Source organism: Notechis scutatus, chromosome 7 (genome assembly GCF_049901735.1).
Source record: "Notechis scutatus isolate UNSWTSFEM ecotype Mainland chromosome 7, rNotScu1.2, whole genome shotgun sequence".
Taxonomy (NCBI): domain Eukaryota; kingdom Metazoa; phylum Chordata; class Lepidosauria; order Squamata; family Elapidae; genus Notechis; species Notechis scutatus.
Window position 1 is genome coordinate 3653923 of NC_142015.1, and position 20560 is coordinate 3674482.

General features: G+C 44.5%; 1 protein-coding gene across 2 annotated transcripts in view; it reads right to left on the minus strand.

The window, feature by feature from the left end:
* Positions 1-5187: 5187 nt before the first annotated feature.
* CNNM4 (cyclin and CBS domain divalent metal cation transport mediator 4) overlaps positions 5188-20560 on the minus strand; it is a 64675-nt gene continuing 49302 nt past the window's right edge. Inside the window, exons 6-8 of one of the 2 annotated variants that reach the window (XM_026688182.2) lie at positions 15520-15585; positions 13047-13234; positions 5188-10832 (exon numbers count right to left, since the gene is read on the minus strand). In XM_026688182.2, the coding sequence (XP_026543967.2) occupies positions 10623-10832; positions 13047-13234; positions 15520-15585 (464 nt within the window). In that variant the 3' untranslated portion in view covers positions 5188-10622. The remainder of the gene's footprint in view (positions 10833-13046; positions 13235-15519; positions 15586-20560) is intronic. The other variant, XM_087969615.1, reaches the window with a different exon arrangement.

The window sequence follows — 20560 nt, forward strand, 5'->3', positions numbered from 1 at the left end:
CAGTTGGGACGATGAACGATTGGACCATGTGATGGACTGGTGGGTGCAGGCAATGGGTTTTTGATTTTCAATCGGGAAGGGAAAACCTGTAACTCTCAGATTCGGGTTTTACCAGATGTGCCTACATGACTTCTCTTATCAATTCTTATTTGGATGGATTTTGTTTCTGAGAGCTGAATGGAAATGAGGAGTTTCGGTGGAAGGCTGACATAGACCAGATCTCAGTTGGCTTAATGGGCCAACTGGCCACATCCAACTCACCACAGGACAATTCAACAATTCCATTTATTTAAAATTATTACATGATTTTAATTTTTGTCGTTCACATTTTCATTTTGTCTCTCCTTTGGCATCGTTTCTTTAATGATTCTATTCCCCCATTTCTTCAATTATCAGTGTAATTCTTCTCCTGCAGCGAGTTGGCTGTGGTGAGTTGTCTTAGACCCCCATATGAAGATGGTTGATTAACACGGATCCCACCTCCTCTCCATCTTGCTTCTCCATCTTTCAATTGAGCTGCGAAGTTCTGGATTTTATACTAAATGTATTTATGCTCTTAGTTTATATAGTTTTTATTTTTATAATTATAAGCCACCCAGAGTTACCTTGAGGTAAGATGGGCGGCCTATAAAACAATAAAATAAATGGAGTTGGAAGGTACCTAAGAGGTCATCATGCCCAACCTCCTATATTTCAGACACATAACACAAAGATGGAACTCTCTGGAGAAGGCTCCAATGCTGGGAAAAGTGGAAGGGAAAAGGACAACCAGTGCCAAGAAGATGAACTAGGTTACAGTTGTGATGGATGCATCAGTGGAAATGGCTAAGAGTCAACAGCAATTCGACAGCACACTTTTACCTCAGGATACCTCAGGATATCGCATCCCTTAGCAGAAACCAGCCTGTGGTTTGCTTTGGAGTGCTTGGTTGGTTGGATGTGCTTCACTTCAGATGTTTTCCAAAAATGAACGACAACAAAATCAATCGATCCATTAGTCAATCAATCATTAAGAAGCCTAGCTGGACCTACTCCGAATCAATGGCTGGAGAAAGATCAAAGCTAACATCCTCTTGATATTTTTTCTTTTATTCTTCGCATGCCGCAGGGACGAAGATGGAACTGAAATCAACCAAATAACCTCCCATTGCTGCTTTTCTTGTCAAATAGTTCTATTTCCTGGAGGCTAAAAGAGATGGGCTGAACCCCTCTTTCTTTGGACCATGTCTCGGTGAAAGTTGAAGAGTATTGTTTTGTTTCTGTAGAACTATGGATTACGACGTATAAACATTTATAAAACATTTATAATCCGTGCCCTTGTTGTCTGCGTCAAATGCTATCGTTGCTCACCCGCCAACCTCTCCACTCTGTTTTTAGCTGTTGCTCGGGGAAATTGCGGTCTGGGCGCTAGCCATAAATTGCAGGTGGAAGCCAATTTGCAAAGATGGATAATTTGCCATTATCAAGTCACTTTTGACTTTAATTGACTGCGGAGAGGGTATTTCAGCAGCAGGAGAAAGATAAATCCACCATGGATAACACAAGCATCAATCAACAGGAAGACAATGGACACACCTGGGAGTACCCACCACATCCCCAAGTTTTTTTTTTAAACAAGTCTATAGGGTGATAATCAGAAGCTATGCAAAGTGTTTATTGATTTGTGTCAAGAAGGGATTTGTCCAGAACAAAATTATGCTGCAGGGTTGTCTTTTGGAGAGGAAAAAAAATCATTGCAGAAATTTGCAATGATTGGTTGAGGACAGATGAATCTGAGCCCTTCTTTGGGGATCTTTGGATTCACCTAATTAAATAGTATCCTGGCTTCAAACAACGCATTGATCCATGGAATGAATCCCTCCGGTAACCGTATTGCCTGCATTCACACAACGTACCAAGCCCATTCTTAAATTGATTATAGTTACCTCGGTTGCTGTTTGTGCTGTGTTTCTCATATAATAAGGCTGGGTCTTATTTTTTTTTGAGCTCCGAAAAAATGGCTAGGCCGTCTTTTCGGGGGTGACTTAATTCCCCCCCCTTTGCATCTTCGGGCGGGCGGCGACGGCTTGGATGTTAACCTCAGCGTTGGTGGGGCACTTCGTATCGGGGTCAACGCAGGCAGCACCATATCCGGGTGTGCAACAAAAGTACTTCCTAACAGCAAGCCCCCCCCCACCATTCCCCCCCATTTCGCATGTTTTAATATAGGCCTTAATTTGGGGGGAGGGGCTTAATTTCATTTCATGCCTATAAAACATGCTGGGACTTCCTATTGGGGGAGGCCGTATTGTTGGAGAAACAGGGTATTTATTTTGTGGCTGTTTTTGCTGCATGAGTGTCTTTTGATTGTTTTAAGAGTTTTTTATTTATTTATTAATTTTAGAATGGTAAGCCACCCAGAGTCACTCGGTTGAGCTCTACAGACACTGAATGAATAAATTGAATTGGCTACGTGCCCTGAGTTACGAATAGCAATAGGACTTAGACTTACCATATATCCCTGAAAATAATACCGGGTTTTATATTAATTTTTGTTCCAAAGATTGCATTAGGGCTTATTTTCTGCTTAGGTCTTATTTTGGGGAAAATATGATATTAAATCCGTCCATCTGGCTGACATTCTTAACTGGGGCTTATTTGGGGGGGGGGGGGGTAGGGCTTACATTACAAGCATCCTAAAAACCATGCTAGGCCTTGCTTTCCGGCTGGGTCTTATTTCCGTGGAAACGTGGTTTATAGTGCTTTACAGCCCTCTCTAAGAACCTCCAACAATCTGGGTCATTTTACTGACCTCGGGAAGGATGAAAGGCTGAGTCAACCTTGAGGCAGTCGGAATCGAACTCCTGGCAGTGGGCAGAGCTAGCCTGCAATGCTGCATTCTAACCACGACACCACCACAGCTCTCGGTCTAATGGCCTAATCATGTTTTTCCTGGAAAGAGCCAAGCCAGCTTTCAATCCCTTTGGGTGGAGTCCTTGGTGTCTCTGAACTTGGTCGTTTTCTTCAAGACTTTTATTACCAAACCAGATAACATCAGCACTTATGGTGTTGCCTAGTTGGGTTATGAAATGTTTGCAAGAAAACAACCAAGCTCAGAGAGCATCAAGGACCCCGCAGTTCATCCTTGAACCACAAATAATCCCTTCTGTTGGTACTTTTGCTTCTCCTCTAATGCAAAAGACTTCTCCCTTCCCTTGGAAACCAGGAGTCTTCATCACCCTTGCTTTCCTTGAGCAATTTCGGCACCAGCCAAACAAGTTATGACTAGAAAGAAGTTTTATTTTTATTTATTTATTTGATTTGTCAATCGCTTACAAGATAATAGGTATAGGTATAAACATGAGCAGGAATACAGGAAATAGGTATGAGTAAAAGGGGACAATAGGACAGGGATGGTAGGCACGATGGTGCACTCATGCATGCCCCTTACAGACCCCTTAGGAATGGGGTGAGGTCAATAGTGGATAGTTTGAGGTTAAAGAAGTGGGGGTTAGAGGATGTGACAAAGAGAGTCAGGTAGTGCATTCCAGGCATGGACTACTCTGTGGCTGAAGTCGTACTTTCTGCAATCAAGTTTGAAGCGGTTTACATTGAGTTTGTATCTGTTGTGTGCTCTTGTATTGTGGTTGAAGCTGAAGTAGTCAATGACTGGTAGGACATTGTAGCAGGTAATTTTCTGCGCGACGCTTAAGTCTAACCATAGGCAGCGTAGTTCAAGGTTGTCCAAGCCTCAAATCTCAAGCCTGGTGGTGTAGGATATTCTGTTGCAAGCAGTGTAGTACCCTTCTCGTGAAATACTTCTGGACTTGCTCAATTGTATTAATGTCTGAAATGCAGTGCAGATTCCAGACTAACGATCTGTATTCGAGTATTGGTCTGGCAAATGTTGTGTATGTCCTAGTTAGCAATTCACTATTTCCAGAGGAGAAGCTTCGTAAGATTAGATTTACAACTCTTAATACCTTTTTGGCAATGCTGTTACAGTGAGCTCTGGCATCTAGGTCATTTGATATGAGAACTCACATTTCGGCACCAGCTAAACAAGTTATGACTAGAAAGTTCTGCCACCGCCAACGCTCGCATGCACACAACCACTATAATTCACATGTGTTTGGCTAATTTGTGGCTGTGTCACCTGTGCTGATGCTACTGAATGGTGTGTGGGCAACTCTATTCCCAAAAGAAGCTAAAAATAGGTGAGGCTGGGGAAGTAACAAGGTGTATTTTATTTCATTCCTGTGCACTGAAAAATAAATTGAATTCATTTACTAATTCATTCACATGGAGTATTAGTACCACTTTATAAAACTTTAGTATGTCCACACTTGAAATATTACATCCAGTTTTGGTCACCATAATATAAAAACAGATGTTGAGACTCTAGAAAGAGTGCAGAGAAGAGCAACCAAAATGATTAGGGGATTGGAGGCCGAAACACATAAAGAATGGTTGCTGGAATTGGGTAGGTCTACTTTAATGAAAAGAAGAACTAAGCATGATAGCAGTATAACAATATTTGAGGGGCTGCCCCAAAGAAGAGGGAGTCAAGCTATTCTCCAAAGCACCTGAAGGCAGGACAGGAAGCAATGGGTGGAAATTAATCCAGGAGAGAAGCAACCTGGAATTAAGGAGAAATTTCTTGACGAGCACAATTAACCAGTGGAACAGCTTGCCACCAGAAGTTATGGGTGCTCCATCACTGGAAGTTTTCAAGAAAAGACTGGTCAGCCACTTGTCTGGAATGATATACTCTCTCCTGCATGTGTAGGGAGTTGGACTAGAAGACCTCAAAGGTCCCATCCAACTCTGTTGTTCTAGGTTTCTGTGTTCTACTCTTTGGTCATAGTTCATTTTGATATTGAAAATGTTTAATTTTCTCATTCGGATTTAATTTGGTCATCAATCTCCTGAGTGATGCAAATTGCATAGTTGCTTAATTGACCAGAAAAAAACAACAACCTCACACAACTTTTATGCTGGCATTAGCAGCAAATGAAGGTTCTCGCTAATGATGATTACAGGAAGTGGCCAGCTTAAAACCCTTTGGCTGGGAAAGCAATTCCTCCTTGAATGCCAGCTATCAGGAAGGAAGTTTCTGCTGGCTCACAATTCCTGGAATAATTTTTATAATTATCAAACAGGTAAGGCTGAGAAAGACAAGGAAAAAAAAACACGTTTCCACCACTCTTTGATTTGGTATCATTTATTTTATCTTTCTTTTACAGCGTTATCTTCCCACCAAGGGAGCTAGAAACTTAAAAGCTTAGTGTTTGTATTTTAAAATCAGAAACAAAGACAATAAATTACATTAGGTCACCCACAAAGGGGCAAAGGTTGAGAAACCATTGTGCTTTCCGTAGGAATAATAATAATAACATCAATAGTTTTTAAAAAGGGAAATAAGGGATTCCACACACACAAAATGTTTTAATGGTCAGACAAAACAAAAGCTACATTCAAAGGAAACACACGTATTGTCCAATTAAAGCTGTCTGAAAGCGCAAAAATCCATTTATAACATCCCTGCAAGGGAGAAAGGAACATGGATAAGAATCTATCCCTGGTTTGTAGGTCCAGCTGCCTCTCCTGCATAGTTGGTTTGTTTTAAGTTACAGAGGGAGAGAAGAAATTTCTTTCAAACTCCAGAATCAAGTATTGCTAGAACCAAACCCCAACTCAAACCCAATTCTGCTTATCCAAGTTCATGTAGCCAGGATGGCAACGGAGAGGAACGAAAAGGAACAGATAGTGGGTCATTTCCACCCCCCACCCCCCAAAGTCCTCAGAAAATAGATTCCTGCATCTAGAAAGATGCAGTAGAAAGGATCTTAATTCAACACAAATGCACGCACGCACACATAAACACATCTTCCCTTTCTTAGGACTGGCTTTTTAAGCCAGGGGGTGTCCAACATTGGCAACTTTTTAAGACTTGTGGACTTCAACTCCCCAGAATTCTCCAGCCAGCGTGGGGAATTCTGGGAGTTCAAGTCCCCAGGGTCTCAAAAGTTGCCAAGGTTAAACATCCCCACGCTAGGTTGTTCTTCTGCTTCAACATTCAGAAATGACATTGGGTGTTGGAAGCTCACTTCACCTGCTTCAACAAAACAGCAATTCATGAGGAAGCTCCTTGGCAAAGAATACAATTGGTTGAAGAGGTAGCCTGAGGGTTGGAGTGGAATTGAGCATCACTGCTCTCTTCTCACCTACTCTGAGCCTAACTACTTTAGGAATGTATGCTGCAAAACTCAGGCCGAGACGCTCAGCCTAATCTGACAGCTGGCTATCATGCCTGGATCAAGCCACTAGGAAGGGCAAGACTAACTTGCTAAGTGGCATTTCTGACCTCTCAGGCTTGGCTTGTGGAAAACGAGAACCACGTTCATCACGCTGTATGTTCCCCGTGGAAAATGGGACACATTCTGAACTCGGCCTTCAACCTGAATGCAAGTTGGGCAAGGTACTTTGGGTACCATTTCTTTCTGTCCTAAACCAACGGCCAATTTTAAAGAGGAGCTTCCCAATGATTCATGCCTGCATCTTGGAAGACCCACTGGTTTTACTGTCTGGTTTCTCCAAGCTGAAGAGCAAAACTCCCACTGCTGAGGCTCAACGTAGGCAGAATCGGACACACGTCGTTTTTCCTTACGCAGTTGTGCAGGGAGGGTGGCTTCCTTGTGACAAAGCTGATGCTAAAAAGTACCCGTACTCCGTCCTGCTGCACAACTTAATTAGACCATCAATTCTACTTCAATAGAAACTTCAGCTGGGAGCAAAATTAGCAAACTTACATTCTCTTGCTTATCTTCAGATTTGCCAAGAATGCAACTTCAGGCTGCCTTCCCTTGTTAGGTTTCCCCCCAGCCCCTCCATCGTGGTATTGTCTGGCACTGTTAAAAGGAGAACGTCTGACATCTCCAAGAATGGAGATGGGAATTCTCCACGTTGTAACCCCAGCTGATTTGGGGTGGGGGAATGCCAGGGAAAAGCCAGGCAACAATCTCCTCTGGAATCTCCTTTAAATGGCAGTTGTGCAAATGGGCAGCATGAACTGCCATCGCTAAAATGCACAGAATTATAAGCTCTACAGAGCAGACTGAGTTTAAAAAGCTTCCCCTTGTCTAGATGCAAAACTCAAAAAGGAAAACTTTAAGAATTCCCCTCTTTGAAACGTTGCCCTGCCCACAGCAGCCCTGGATGCTTAAAATTTCCCCATCCTGTTTTCGTTATAGCAAAACCTGAAGCCTCCCCCCACCCCCCAAAAAAACTCCTTCTGGGCTGCACTAGGCCTACAAGAGGTTCCCTGTTGTGTTTACATCGATTTGCAGGTGTCTCTCCTATGGATATAGAGCTGCACCTTGATCCTGAGTTATGAAATAAAAATCGGCATGCCAAATAAACCATGACACAGGTGAGAGAGAGAATAAAACCCACCATCGGTCTCTCTGCGTGAGTTCCTGCACGAGGAACACCTGAAGAAGGAATCGCACAGAGATGCAACGGGCAACCTCTCTGGGGAGGAGACATGTTAGGCTGGGCCGAGTATTCCCCCTAACACCCAATTCTGTTGGCTGCTCCTCTCCCTCTGCTGTGCACGATGTAATTATTAATCTTTAAACTTTTCCCTTTACGTAGGAAGCATCTTTGCTTTATGAATCCCTTTCAGATTGATTAAACCTCACTCAGAATTTGATGAGGTTCTGGAGAAAACGCACTTCTGCAATAAATGCAGTAAGTGCCTTAAACAAGGTGCCACAAGGTTCTCTTAAACAAGGCGCCACAAGGTTCTTCATTATTTTAATTTTCTTCATTCCTAATTAAGTTCTTAATTGTCTAGAGGTTACTAGGTGACGCAGGTGAAATAATAGTTGGCATCTATTAGCACTGTTGTAGCATGATTGCTCATATAGTATTATTAGCGTTCTTGTTCGTTTATGAGATGACAAGAGTAACAGGTAAGGTGTCTAAGAGGAGGGTAGGATGAGCAGGAAACAACTCTCGTGAATTCAACTGGAAAGAACAGGGCAAAAAACGAGATGGGAATAATTTAATACAGTTACATGATTTCCACGGCCGACCTTGCTTGATCCCGACAAGTTAAAATAGGGTCAAATCTGGTGATGCTGGGAAGAGGACACCACAAGGTAATAATGCCAAGCTGCAAGTTAGACTGACAATTCTTTTTAAAAAATCCTGGGGAAAAAAACAACCGACGGGAACTCACTTCTATATCGTTGCCAAAAAAATAACACAGAAGTATTCATAAAGTCAGTGGGTGATCTAAATCCAACTCAAGACAAGAGTTCGGGTAGGGTAGGCAGCCATCTTGAACCTAATCCCCTCCAGATGTGTTTCATTACAAGTCCCATAACGCTCCGGTTGATATCACCCATTTATCTAGGGGTGAAAAGGAGCGAAGCCTTACAGATCCTGGGAGGTTCTCCGGTGGGATAGAGGCTGTCCTTGTGCCCAATAAAGGGGGTGTGGGGGGGAATTTAAAACTCCAGGAAGGTCAGAGGAAGCAAAATGAAAAGTGGGGGTGTCTTTTGTAAAAGAAAGCACGAGAATCTAAGACGGCAGAGACACAGGGATGGAAATGTTCAGCCGGGATGCGCAAAACCATTCTGTTTTCCCCAGATCGGTTAACAAAATTTGAAAAGATATTTCTGAATGGTAACTGATTACGAGGGGAGGGATTGCATGAGCGTACATTCATAAGTGCTCTCCAGCCTTGTGAAGAGCTGATGTGCCAATTCAACATCTGGTTTTCAAGTGTGCAACATCTTCTGAAGGCCTGGGACTGCAGCATTGATGCCTCAGAGGCAACACCTGTTCCAACGAACGCATGAAACCGGCATTTTTGCCTATTTGCTTTGATCCACTGAGGGTGCTCAGTGTCTTGTTTACAAAAAGCTGTTTTTGAAGTTGTCCCCAAGTTGTTCCCCAAATCACGTGCCAGTCTAGGTTGTAATTGTGATTATATCAAGGTATAATTGAACGATATTTGGCCGCTGAAAACGAACCCCCTGAGCTCCTATTTCGGATTCCAACCGGTGCAAAACAATTATTGTTAAAAAAGCTGCAGAAAAACAAAGCGGATAACATTATCTTTGGATAATGTAATAATCAAATAATTTCACTCAGTTGTCCTGTATCCAATGAAACATGGTTTACTGGAGGTGCACAGCTAAACCCAGAGAACGTTGGATCCAAGTCAGGTTGAAAAATACATATAACAAAATGGAATTGATTGCTACTATAGCCAGGTGTTTGAATCGTCTCCAAAAAGACGATCCAATCATTTAGATCTGGAATGGCAGTCCTTTTTTTTTTTTTCCCAGCTGCAGTTCTCCCATGTTCCTATTTTTAATCTTGCCTTCACTTGGCAAACCCCAAACACTGCAAACTGATCCCACAAATCGACTGTGCCAGAAACTCACACAAATGCATACGGTACCTTTGAAACTGGAAATCTGAGACCGGCTATATAGAACTATAGCCCCGTTTCGAGTTGGCAAAAATGAACAGTACCTCTGGAGACAGAAAAGGGAGGATAATTCATTTAAATCTTCCCCAGTTTTGGTTTTTTTTAAAAAAAGAAAAACAAAACGAGAATGATTTAACCCAAAGGAAGACAATTCCCTGCAGGTAGAAAGTACGTCGAAGGAAAAGCTGTACCTCTGACCGACATTTATCTCGCCGCGTTAAGTCTTCTATTTGCAGAAGCTTTTTAAAAATAAAAACTTAGGGAGGAAGCATTGATCTGTACATCCAGATGCAACTTTCAATTGATTTCCTGCTGTTAAGTTATCCTATCCCTGATTTCGTTCAGGTCCCTTGAAGCAGGAGTCAAAAAGCTGGAACGAAAGGAGTCCCCAGGTTGAATCAGGAAAACAAACCTTCTCCTAAAACGGAAGGAGAAGGGACAGGTTCCACCAGCATGGAAACTATGGGTAGGTTCTTCCTTGCCAGGCACCTATCCCTGCTCTCAAATACCCTGATGGCTTGATTAAAGAGGGAGGGAGGGGGAAAAAAGAGATAATCCCAAAACAACGAAGTCTTGGAACTCCCTGAGATGGGAAAACAAACAACTGTCTTATCAAGAGAGGGTGGCTGGCATCTCCGTAAGCCTGTATCTCCTCTGTGCCACCACACACCTCTGTGCCTCCTCTGTGCCACCTGAGGAAGGCAGAAAGCAGAAGTGGGCACTCTGGGGAAAAAAGGCAGCTCCTTTGAGGTACCCCTGGCTTCGTGCCTTCCTCTCCGCTGAGTTAAAAACCAGCACAGGGAAGAGACAATCTGCTCACCCTGCTAATCCAGCTCGCTTGGATGCAGGCAGGAAAGAACGAAGAATTCTGCAGGTGACCCAGCACTCACCTTAGAATAGGTGGCTGGGCTGTTGCTTTCCAAGGCTGTCCTAGCTGGAAAAATAAAAATAAAAAAAAAAAAAAAACAGGGCAGGTGAGCCGGAAAGAGTGCCAAGAGAGCGCAGGTGGAAGCTGCTACCTGAGGTTGATGAGACGGCACAATCAAGACCTTCGGTGAGCACTTCTTTGTCTCTTTGGGAAAGGGGGAAAAGTAAGCCAGCTGGACCGAAGGCTCAACCGCCCTGAAGGCCGAGGTCAGACCACGTTGTCAGAAGGGTTGTGGTTCGTCTTTTGATTCTGCTGGCAGTTCTTTTCGTTCAAGAGGCCAATCGTCTCGTTGTTGGAGAGGGGGCTCCCCTTGTCGGGCAAGGAGGGGTCCGGCTTGGGGGGGCTCCCGTCGGGGGATTGGGGGCAGCTCTCCAGGCGGGAGGCCATGAGACCGTTTTGGTACTGGAGGCGTGTGATCTGTCGGGGAGAGAGAGAGAGAGAGAGAGGGAGAGGGAGAGCAGGTGAAGAAGCATGATTGAAATAACGATAATGGAAACGTGAAAACGAGTGACTGTTCATCCCAGTTTAACAGTGTTGGAAGGGACCTTGTAGGTCATCTAGTCCAATGCCCACCCTCCCCCACCCCGTCCAAGCACACCCTACACCAGGGGTGTCAAACTCACGGCTGGAAATAGGATAGGATAGGAATAGAATAGAATATTAGAATATAGAATAGAATGGAATGGAATGGAATGGAATGGAATGGAATAGAATAGAATAGAATAGAATAGAATAGAAATAGGGATTAGAATAGAATAAGAATATTGGAATGAAGAATAGAATAGGAATAGGGATTGGAATTAGAATAGAATAAGAATATTGGAATGAAGAATATAATAGACTAGAGTAGACTAGAGTAGACTAGACTAGAATTCTTTATTGGCCAAGTGTGGTTGGACATGCAAGGAATTTGTTTTGGTGCAAATGCTCTCAGTGTACATAAAAGAAAAGATACGTTTGTCAAGAGTCAAGAATCATAAGGTACGACACAATAATAGTCATAGAGTACAAATAAGCAATCAAATCCTACTAGGAAACAGTCAATATAAACCGTAAGGATACAAGCGACAAAGTTACAGTAGTACAGTCACAAGTGGGAGGAGTTGGGTGAAAAGAAGGATGGGAGGATTAATAGTAATAGTGATAGTAATGCAAATAAATGGCAAAGGACTGCCTTGCAGTGCCTCTGGCAGCCAAAATGAGGCAGGGGGCACATGTGGCTCCCACATGCGCCATTTTTGGCCTGGATGGCCTCCTGCAGCACTCAGCTGGGCACACAGCTCTGCTCCCCATGCCCCCATTTTGGCCGTCAGGGCTCTGCAGGAGGCTGTCCGAGCTGAAAATGGGGCACATGGGGGGATTTGGGTGCCCCCCCATGCCTCATTTTGGCCAGTCGGATGCTGCAGGAGTCCATCCTGTCCCCCCCGCCCACTGGCTGGCCCACAGAGGAGAACCACAATGCTGATCCAGCCCCTCGGAGAAATCCAGTTTGACACCCTGCCCTAACCCCATTTTTGACAGATGGCAATCCAGTCTCTTCTCGAAAGCTTCCAGGGATGAAGCTCCCACAAATTAGGCATTAGAGGCAGTCCTCAACTTATGGCTGGCCACTTAGCCACGAGTTGAAGTTATGATGGGCTTCGAAAATGGGATTTACAACCTAGATTCGATGTTCCGATGTCTGGGCCCACCTTTGTGGTCCCGCAACTACACTTTGGGTTGCTTGGCAACCGGCCCAGTTTTACAGAATATAGAACATAGAATATTAAGAGTTGGAAGGGACCTTAGAGGTCTTCTAGTCCAACCCCCTGCTCAAGCAGGAGACCCTACGCCATGGCTGTTTTTAGCATACTATGGTCAACTGATCGCAATTCACACTGTTTTCGGCTGAAGAAACAGTCGATCGTATACTCAGGGTCAGGTAACAAGATCACACAAACTGATACTAAACAATGACACAACACAGTCACCATAATGACTCACTAGAACCGTGATGGCGAACCTATGGCACGTGTGCAACAGGAGCTGCAGGCAAACTTACCTCACTGCGCATGCGCGCGCCTCACAGCTGATTTTCGGCAGATTTGAGGCCTTTTTCGGCTTCCCAGAGGCTTGAGGAAGGCTTCTGCAGGCTTCTGCAGGCTGAAAACTAGGCCCGTTTCGTCTCTTCCTGTTTTTCCGGAAATACCAGAAGTCATGAAAACAGGCCTAGTTTTCGGCCTGTAAAGCCTACAAAAGCCTGCAGAAGCCTTCCTCAAGCCTCTGGGCAGGCCAAGCGCGTGGGGTGAGTGGGGCAAGTTTCCCTCCTCTGCGCTTTCCCCCTCCCCTTACTACCTCGTGTTGTTCGCAATGCAAGCCTTGTGTTCCCACGCAGCCTGGATTAATTGCTTTGGGGGTGACATTTCTCTGCGGACCACCAAATTTTTCCCCCGGACCACCAGTTGTCCCCGGCCCACTGGTTGGCAACCACTGAGATAGATATAGAAAACCAGCTTGTTAAGGGAGAAGTCATTCTCCTAACAAGCCAATTTTCTCTATTTTTAAACAAATCTGCTTTTCTGGTATTGGAATGCATTAAAACCAAGAATCAGTTGAGTTTTAACGCTCGGGAGGCTTAGGCCTAAGTCTCACCTTGACATACTGGAGATCCGTAAGGGCACGAACACTGAAGTCTGAGAGGTTCTGGGAACTCGCGACGACATTAAGCTGGTTGTTGCTCCCACTGATATTGGACGAGATGGACTCGGTGCGCTCATGGTAGCAGAGAGACGCCGAGCGATTCAGATTACTCATGTGAGATGGAGAACGTATTTCTGAAACTAGACAGAGAGAAAGATGATCCAGGAATCAGGTTCTATCCATATGTTCCTCCATTTATTTAAATCTTTCTTAAAGATAAAGGTCCCCCTCGCACATACTTGCTAGTCGTTTCTGGCTCCCGGGGGTGAGGCTCATCTCCATTACAAAGCCGAAGAGCCAGCGCTGTCCAAAGATGTCTCCGTGGTCATGTGGCCGGCAGGACTAGATGCCGAAGGCGCACAGAACGTTGTCACCTTCTTCCCACCAAAGGGGTCCCTATTTTTCTACTTGCATTTTTACATGCTTTCCAACTGCTAGGTTGGCAGAAGCTGGGACAAGTGACAGGAGCTCACTCCATTACGTGGCGTGCTGGGGATTCGAACCGCCAAACTGCCGACCTTTCTGATCGACAAGCTCAGCGTCTTTAGCCACTGAGCCACCGCATCCCTGTAATTATTTCTTAGAAAGTGGCAACTCTGTCTGGGCTGACCTCAAGAGAACTAAAGCAAAGCTGGATCACTTTTACAATGCTAAGGAGCCTGACCATAAAGTCATTGAGCTGAACGTGTGGAGCCTTCACCTAAAGCTTTCCTCCAGAGGCTCATGGGAAGAGCATCTCCTATTCCATTTTTCTTTTTCTCCATAACAATAGGAGGTAAACTAGGCCAGGGGTCTGCAACCTTAAACACTCAAAGAGCCATTTGGACCTGTTTTGTGGCTCCTGGTGTTTTCTGTGGGAAATGCGTCTCTCTCTCTCTCTCCCTTCCTCCCTCTCATTTCTGTTTTTTGTGTTTTTCCTTGTCAGGCCAGACGAAGAGTGATTGGGAGGGTGAGGCCAGCCAATGGTGGGATCACCCAACAGGGAGCCACAGCAGAGGACACAAATAGCCGCATGTGGCCCCAGAGCCGTGGGTTGCTGACACCCAAACTAGGCGGACTGGCCCAAAGTCATCTAGTGAGCTCCTGCAGCTGGTCTTGAACCCAGCTTCTCCTCCATCACTGCCCTCATGAGTCCACTGGGTGAATAGGGAACTCAAGTCCCATCTTGCAGCCCCATAGGCCACCTGGAACACCAAAAGCATCTAAAAAGCCTCTAAAATCATGGCCACTGGATCAAAGTTTGTTCATCTGAGACGTTTCGTTACTCATCCAAGTAACTTCACCGGTCAAAATAATAATAATAATAATAATATTAATAATAATAATAATAATAATAATAACAACAACAACAACAGGAAGAAGAAGAAGAAGAAGAAGAAGAAGAAGAAGAAGAAGAAGAAGAAGAAGAAGAAGAAGAAGAAGAAGAAGAAGAAGAAGAAGAAGAAGAAGAAGAAGAAGAAGAAGAAGAAGAAGAAGAAGAAGATAGGCAGAGAATCATAGGGTTGTTGGAATGTACTAACTCTTGCTATACCAAGTGCAGGGTTTTTTCCCTGAAATGTATTGCAATATGTAAATGAAGATGAGTAACGAAACATCTCGGATTTAAAAACTTGTTGGTCCCATTGCTGTGATTTAACCTGTTTAGATACTTTTGGTGTCTAAATTTATTCTAAGTTAAGAATATTTTGGACATGTGATGCGACACCTGGAAAAATATGGCATACTTCCACCTAATCCCTTAAAAATCAAGCAATTTAAGACCTGTGGACTCCAGATTGACGGCAAACGAAGGTCCAGGTAGAAGAAGGACATTATGGCTTCAAAATCTAAGGGACCGATTTGGGCAAAACTCAGCAGCCGTTTTTCGTGCAGCTGTTGATAAAAATAGGATCGCCAATGTCCAAGGATATGACAGCAGCAGCAGCAGGAGGAGGAGGAGGAGGAGGAGGAGGAGGAGGAGGAGGAGGAGGAGGAGGAGGAGGAGGAGGAGGAGGAGGAGAAAGACAAAGGAGGAGAGGAAGAGGAGGAAGAGGAAGAAGAGGAAGAAGAAGAGGAGAGGAGGAGAGGAGGAAGAAGAGGAAGGAGGAGGAGGAGGGGAAAGAGAAAGGAGAGGAACAGGAGGAACAGGAAGAAGAAGAGGAAGAAGAGGGGGAGGAGGAGGAGAGGAGGAGAGGAAGAGGACGAAGAAGAGGAAGGAGGAGGAAGAGGAAGGAGGAGGAGGAGGGGGAGGAGGAGAAGAAAATACTTTTGGCCTGGATGATTGAGTCTTCATTTCCAAACTCCAAGCATCTTTTCAAGCAATTATGGAGCATTATCTCATTCCTTGGCCAACTCTCCTGCACCACCCACCTGTGCCCCTGAAGTCCAACCAAAGCATTAATGTGTTGGCACTCACCCTTGTGCATCAAGTGCAATTTTTTTTTACCTGACAGTTTGGAATGCAAGGAACCTCTCTGAATAATGGACTGGTGCTGGGATCTGTCTGGTGGCGCTACACGCACATAAAATGGAGGAGAAGGTGGAACCGGACAAAAGAGAGGTACAAAAGGAGAACAAAAATTAACAACATTGCAGTGCCTGGAATGACAACATTACGGGTAATTCTCGACTTATAGCTGTCATTGAGCCCAGAATTACGGTTGTAAGTCAAGCCAAATTGTTAAGCAGATCATCATTTGATCGCGCCTGATTTTATGCCTCCCCCGCCCCCCCCGGTAGTCGTTTGGTGAATGTGGTAAATCGAACACTGAGTCATAAAGTCAATGCCAACATGATTAAATAAAACCATTGTCCACAATGGGTAGGGTTTGGGGGGTTTTTTTTGGCCGGAAATCAGAAGTAACGGTTGATTTCCAGCTAAACATGTCATAAATTATTGTTGTGTGAGCACAAGTTTGCAGGAGATGACCAGGCTGAGCCTGAGGGTGGGGTCAAATGTATCATCAGTTTGGAGTCCTGATATCCCTGTAAGAGATATAATTCTAGCCCACTCCCCCTTTCAAGTCTGTTGACGTTTATCAGGCACCAATTTGTCTCGAGCAGGGGTCGGCAGACTCAAAGAGCCACAAAGGTCCCTAACCGGAAGCCCCCTGTTCAATTCTGGAGCTGACCAGACGTCTGGTTCCCCCACCATAGAGTCTCCTCCTAGTGCGGTGTCCTTTTGTCATGCCCGTTGGTGTGTGAATCCAAATAGGAAGACAAACAGCTGACAGGGAGTGGGAGTGTGGCTCCATTGGCTGTGGAAGAAACTGGGGAAGGGCAAAGTCCGGCTGAGCAGAGCAGGGGAGAGGTAGAAGAAGGGAGAGGGAGTTCAGAGGAAGAGCCAGGCCCACCCCCTCTTCATCCTAGGGCAGGGAGGAATGGAGAAGAGAGCAACGTGGGTTGCGTGGCTTATGGGAAAGGAAAGGGCCCTGATTCCCTTCATTAGCCGCAGCTGGGAAGAGAGTTTAAAAGAAATGCATGCTGAGTGTGGCGGCGGCTGGGAACAAACATGACTTTATCCTGTGTTGTCGTTGCTTATCTGTGTTCCTGGTGTCTTCCCAACCATGTGAGTTTTTCTGTGCCTTCATGTCTAGAATTATTGCCCCTCCCAAACTAATTACCTCAGTTTGGTTTGATTGGACTTATAGTTACAGTTTTTGTTGACCACATTTTGGACTTTTGGAGTTTTTCTCCAGCCAGAAGGTAACCAGGACATTGGGGGCAAAGTTGGAGCTAATAAAGGGACTCTTATTGATTATCTGACTGTGTTGCTTTTGTGCCACACCCCTTTGGGTCATCACACCTTTTTCCTCTACCTGTCCTAACCAAAAGCCCTATCAATTGTGGAGCTGACCGGCAACAGGGAGCTGCAGCAGAGCGATGAAAGAGCCACATGCGGCTCCAGAGCCGCAGGTTGCTGACCCCTGGTCTTGAGCACTGATAGATCAGATTTTTGGGTACAGGTAGCATGAAATAAACTCATCCTACTTTGGAACTCTATCCTGGCTCCTGGTTTTTTTGTGTCTGGATGGGGCCCTGCAAATGATTTCAAATGCAGGCTGAGAGTCAAGTCCACATCCGATTCACATGACCCACAGAGGGGTCAGGGCAGCCATCAGAAGCCTAAATCTAGGTTGTTAAGTACAGGTAATCCTTGACTTACAACCACAATTGAGCACAAAATTTGTGTTGCCATGTGAGACATTTGTTAAGTGTTTTTTTTTTTGCCTCATTTTATGACTTTTCTTCCAGTAAGAATATTCCAATATCTCAGGGGCTGCCCCAAAGAAGAGGGAGCCAAGCTATTCTCCAAAGCACCAGAAGGCAGACAAGAAGCAACAGGTGGAAAGTAACCAAGGAGAGAAGCAACTTAGAACTAAGGAGAAATTTCCTGACAGTTAGAACAACTAACCAGTGGAACAACTTGCCTCCAGAAGTTGTGAATGCTCCAACGCTGGAAGTTTTTAAGAAGAGATTGAATAACCATTTTTCTGAAGTGGTGTAGGGTTTCCTGCCTAAGCAGGGGGTTGGACTAGAAGATCTCCAAGATCCCTTCCAACTCTGTTATTCAGTTGTTAATTGAATCACTGCAGTTTCTAAGTTAGTCAGAAAGTCGCAAAAAGAAATCACATGACCTTTGGAAACAGCAACGGTCATAAATACGAACCAGTTTCCAAGCCTCTGAATTTGGATCACGTGACCCTGGAAATGCTACAACAGTCAGAAGTGTGAAAAACAGCCGTAAGTCATTTTTTTTCAGTGCCGTTGTAGGTTTGAACTAAAGGAACCTATTTTATGACCTTTCTTGCCACGTTGTTAAGTGACTCACTACAACGGTTAAGTAAGTAACATGTTATGTTGGAAGTGCAAAAAAAAAAAAAACATTCTATCACATGTGGTGGTTCTGTCTGGAGACCCAAAAAATATTGCTTAAAAATTAAACAATGGTTGCAAGTGATTATGAATGAAGCAATAGAACTAGAACCGGTATTATTTTTATTGGGGATATTGAAAAAGAAATATGGGAGAAATATAAAATATATTAGTACTATATATTCTAACTGTAGCCAGAATTGCTTATGCCCAGTGCTGGAAACATACATGTATACCACCAGATGAATTGATTATTCAAAAAAATAATGACTTGTCCTGAGATGGATAAATTAACTCTGATGTTACAAGAGAAAGAGGAGACTGAGTATTATAAGACTTGGGAAAAATGGCATGACTGGTTTGAGCACAGATAGATAAATGGGATGACAAAAGAATTAGTGGCAAGAAAGGTCATAAAATAGGTTCCTTTAGTTTAAACCTACAACGGCACTGAAAAAAACGAATGTTTCTATTCGCATCAATTGTATATATTTGTAAATAATCCACAAAATAGTAGTATAAGACGAATGCCACAAACTGTTGAAGTTAAGATATTTGTACTCTGTTTGTTTTTTAAAAAAGTCATAAAAGACTAACAAAGTTTATTATAAAAAAAAAAAGTAACATGTTGTTAAGTGAATTTGGCTTCAAGCATTGACTCTGATTGGCAGAAGGTCCCTGGGAGACTGCGCACCGTCGTAACTATGCGTGACCCTGGGGAATGCTGCAAATGGTCATAAAGTGTGGGAAAGGGTCACAAGTCCCTTTTTTTCTGGGACTAGTTTAAGCACTGCGTGTTCTGCAGGGGGAAACTGTAGGCTGAATGTCGGCCACCAGAGGGCAGAAACCTAACACTGAATGTTACGGAAACCGGAAGAATCAACTTTTGTCCAAAAGGACATCGGCATCTTGGGAGGCGAGGCAGAAACTTCCCACTTTGTTGGTCCTGTGTGGTTCCCCCCCCCCATTGCATTAAAAAGCTTGTTTAGACTAGGTCAATTCCAGCTGAGAGTATCATCCCACTGTTGCTCAATGTCTATGGAGCTTCTCAGTCCACCAAGTCATGGGTGTCCCAAAAGTGCTTTTCTCAAGAGGCAACTGGACTTTCTGGGTTTTTTCTTTGAAGACATTTCACTTCTCCTCCAAGAAGCTTCTTTCAGCTCTGACAGGATAGGGGGGAATGGAAGGATTTATACTCCTTGCAGACCGCTGGTCATTGGCATCCTTTTAGAGGATTGTTGAGGCCACTTGGAGGTTCCTCTGTGCCCTCAGGGTCACCCACGTAGTGCAAATGGGCGTGGAGCCTTCTTGGAGCTGTTGAAAGGACTGTGTTGTACACTGGAGATAGGCAATGTGGTATCTTTTCCCCTCTGTTGAGAGAGGGCTGTTCAATGTTGACATAAATGGCCATACAGGGGGGTTAAAGAGGCCATTTAGTTCTTTCAGAAACCATTCGAAGATATGACGGCACTAAAAAAGGGACGTATGACCATTTTTCACATGGCCACGTGATCAAAATTCGAATATTGGGCAACTGACTCACATTTATGGCAGGTGCAATGTCCCAGGGTTATGTGATCACCTTTTGCAACCTTCTGAAAATTGGGAAGCCAGATTTACCTTAACAAACTATGTTACTAACTTAACAACTGCAGTGAACAAAGACGGCAAGAAAAATCATATAATGGGGCAAAACTCCCTTAACAGACGTTGGGCTCCATTGTGGTCGTAAGTCAAGGGCTACCTGTAACCTGCCGAGGTTTCTTGATTGGGGCAGGTAAGAAGGCAAAAATACTGAATGTTGGGCTCCTTGCTCGTCTCTGAGCTTGGTTGTTTGCCTGCAGACGTTTTATCACCCAACTAGGCAACTTCACCAGTGCTTATTCAGAAGACTGAATAAATAAATGAGTCGATGAATAAAACTTGGAGGCTCGCTCTTGTGTTGTGGTTAGCCGGTAGCAGGTACAGATGGCTGAGGAGAACGAGGACTCAGATGAGGGGCCAGGACTATTAGGGAGTGAACTGCTGTCTTCAGAGATTGTGGTGGCTGGCAGCAGCTATGAGGAGGTTCCCGAGGAGCCTGTGCCAAAGGCACGTGCACACAGGGTTGCTCGCAGGAAAGAGCAGCTACAACAGCACAGGTGACTCAGGAGTAAGGCTGCAAGGTAATGGCCCCTCCTTCAAAAAGATAAAAGGCAGCTGTGAATCGGACGTTCTTTGCAGGAAGCAAAGGCGTTTTGAAACTCAGCCTTGTGGACATTACAGTATCTTAATTTGGTATTTGAAGACTCTTGTGTGGTGAAAGATTTCTTATCTGTGATTCTTGGCAGCCTTGCACAGTTTTGGCGAGGCTCGTGCTTATCAAAATTAATTAGTTTGCAGAAGCCTTTTAACCGGGGATTCGTAAGACTCATTAAAAGGTTTCTGTTCCCTTTGGTTTGTGTTTGTTTTATTGGACAAGGGTTTGGGTCAGAACACTCTTGTTACCAGCTATTTTTCTGTGCCTCCTCTTGGCGCCCCTTGTTGTGGCCCGCCAGCGGCGGGCGGAGCTAGCAGCAGAGTGGGACAGTAGTGAGTAGATTGGGGAGGAACCCGGGCCATTCCTGGAGGCT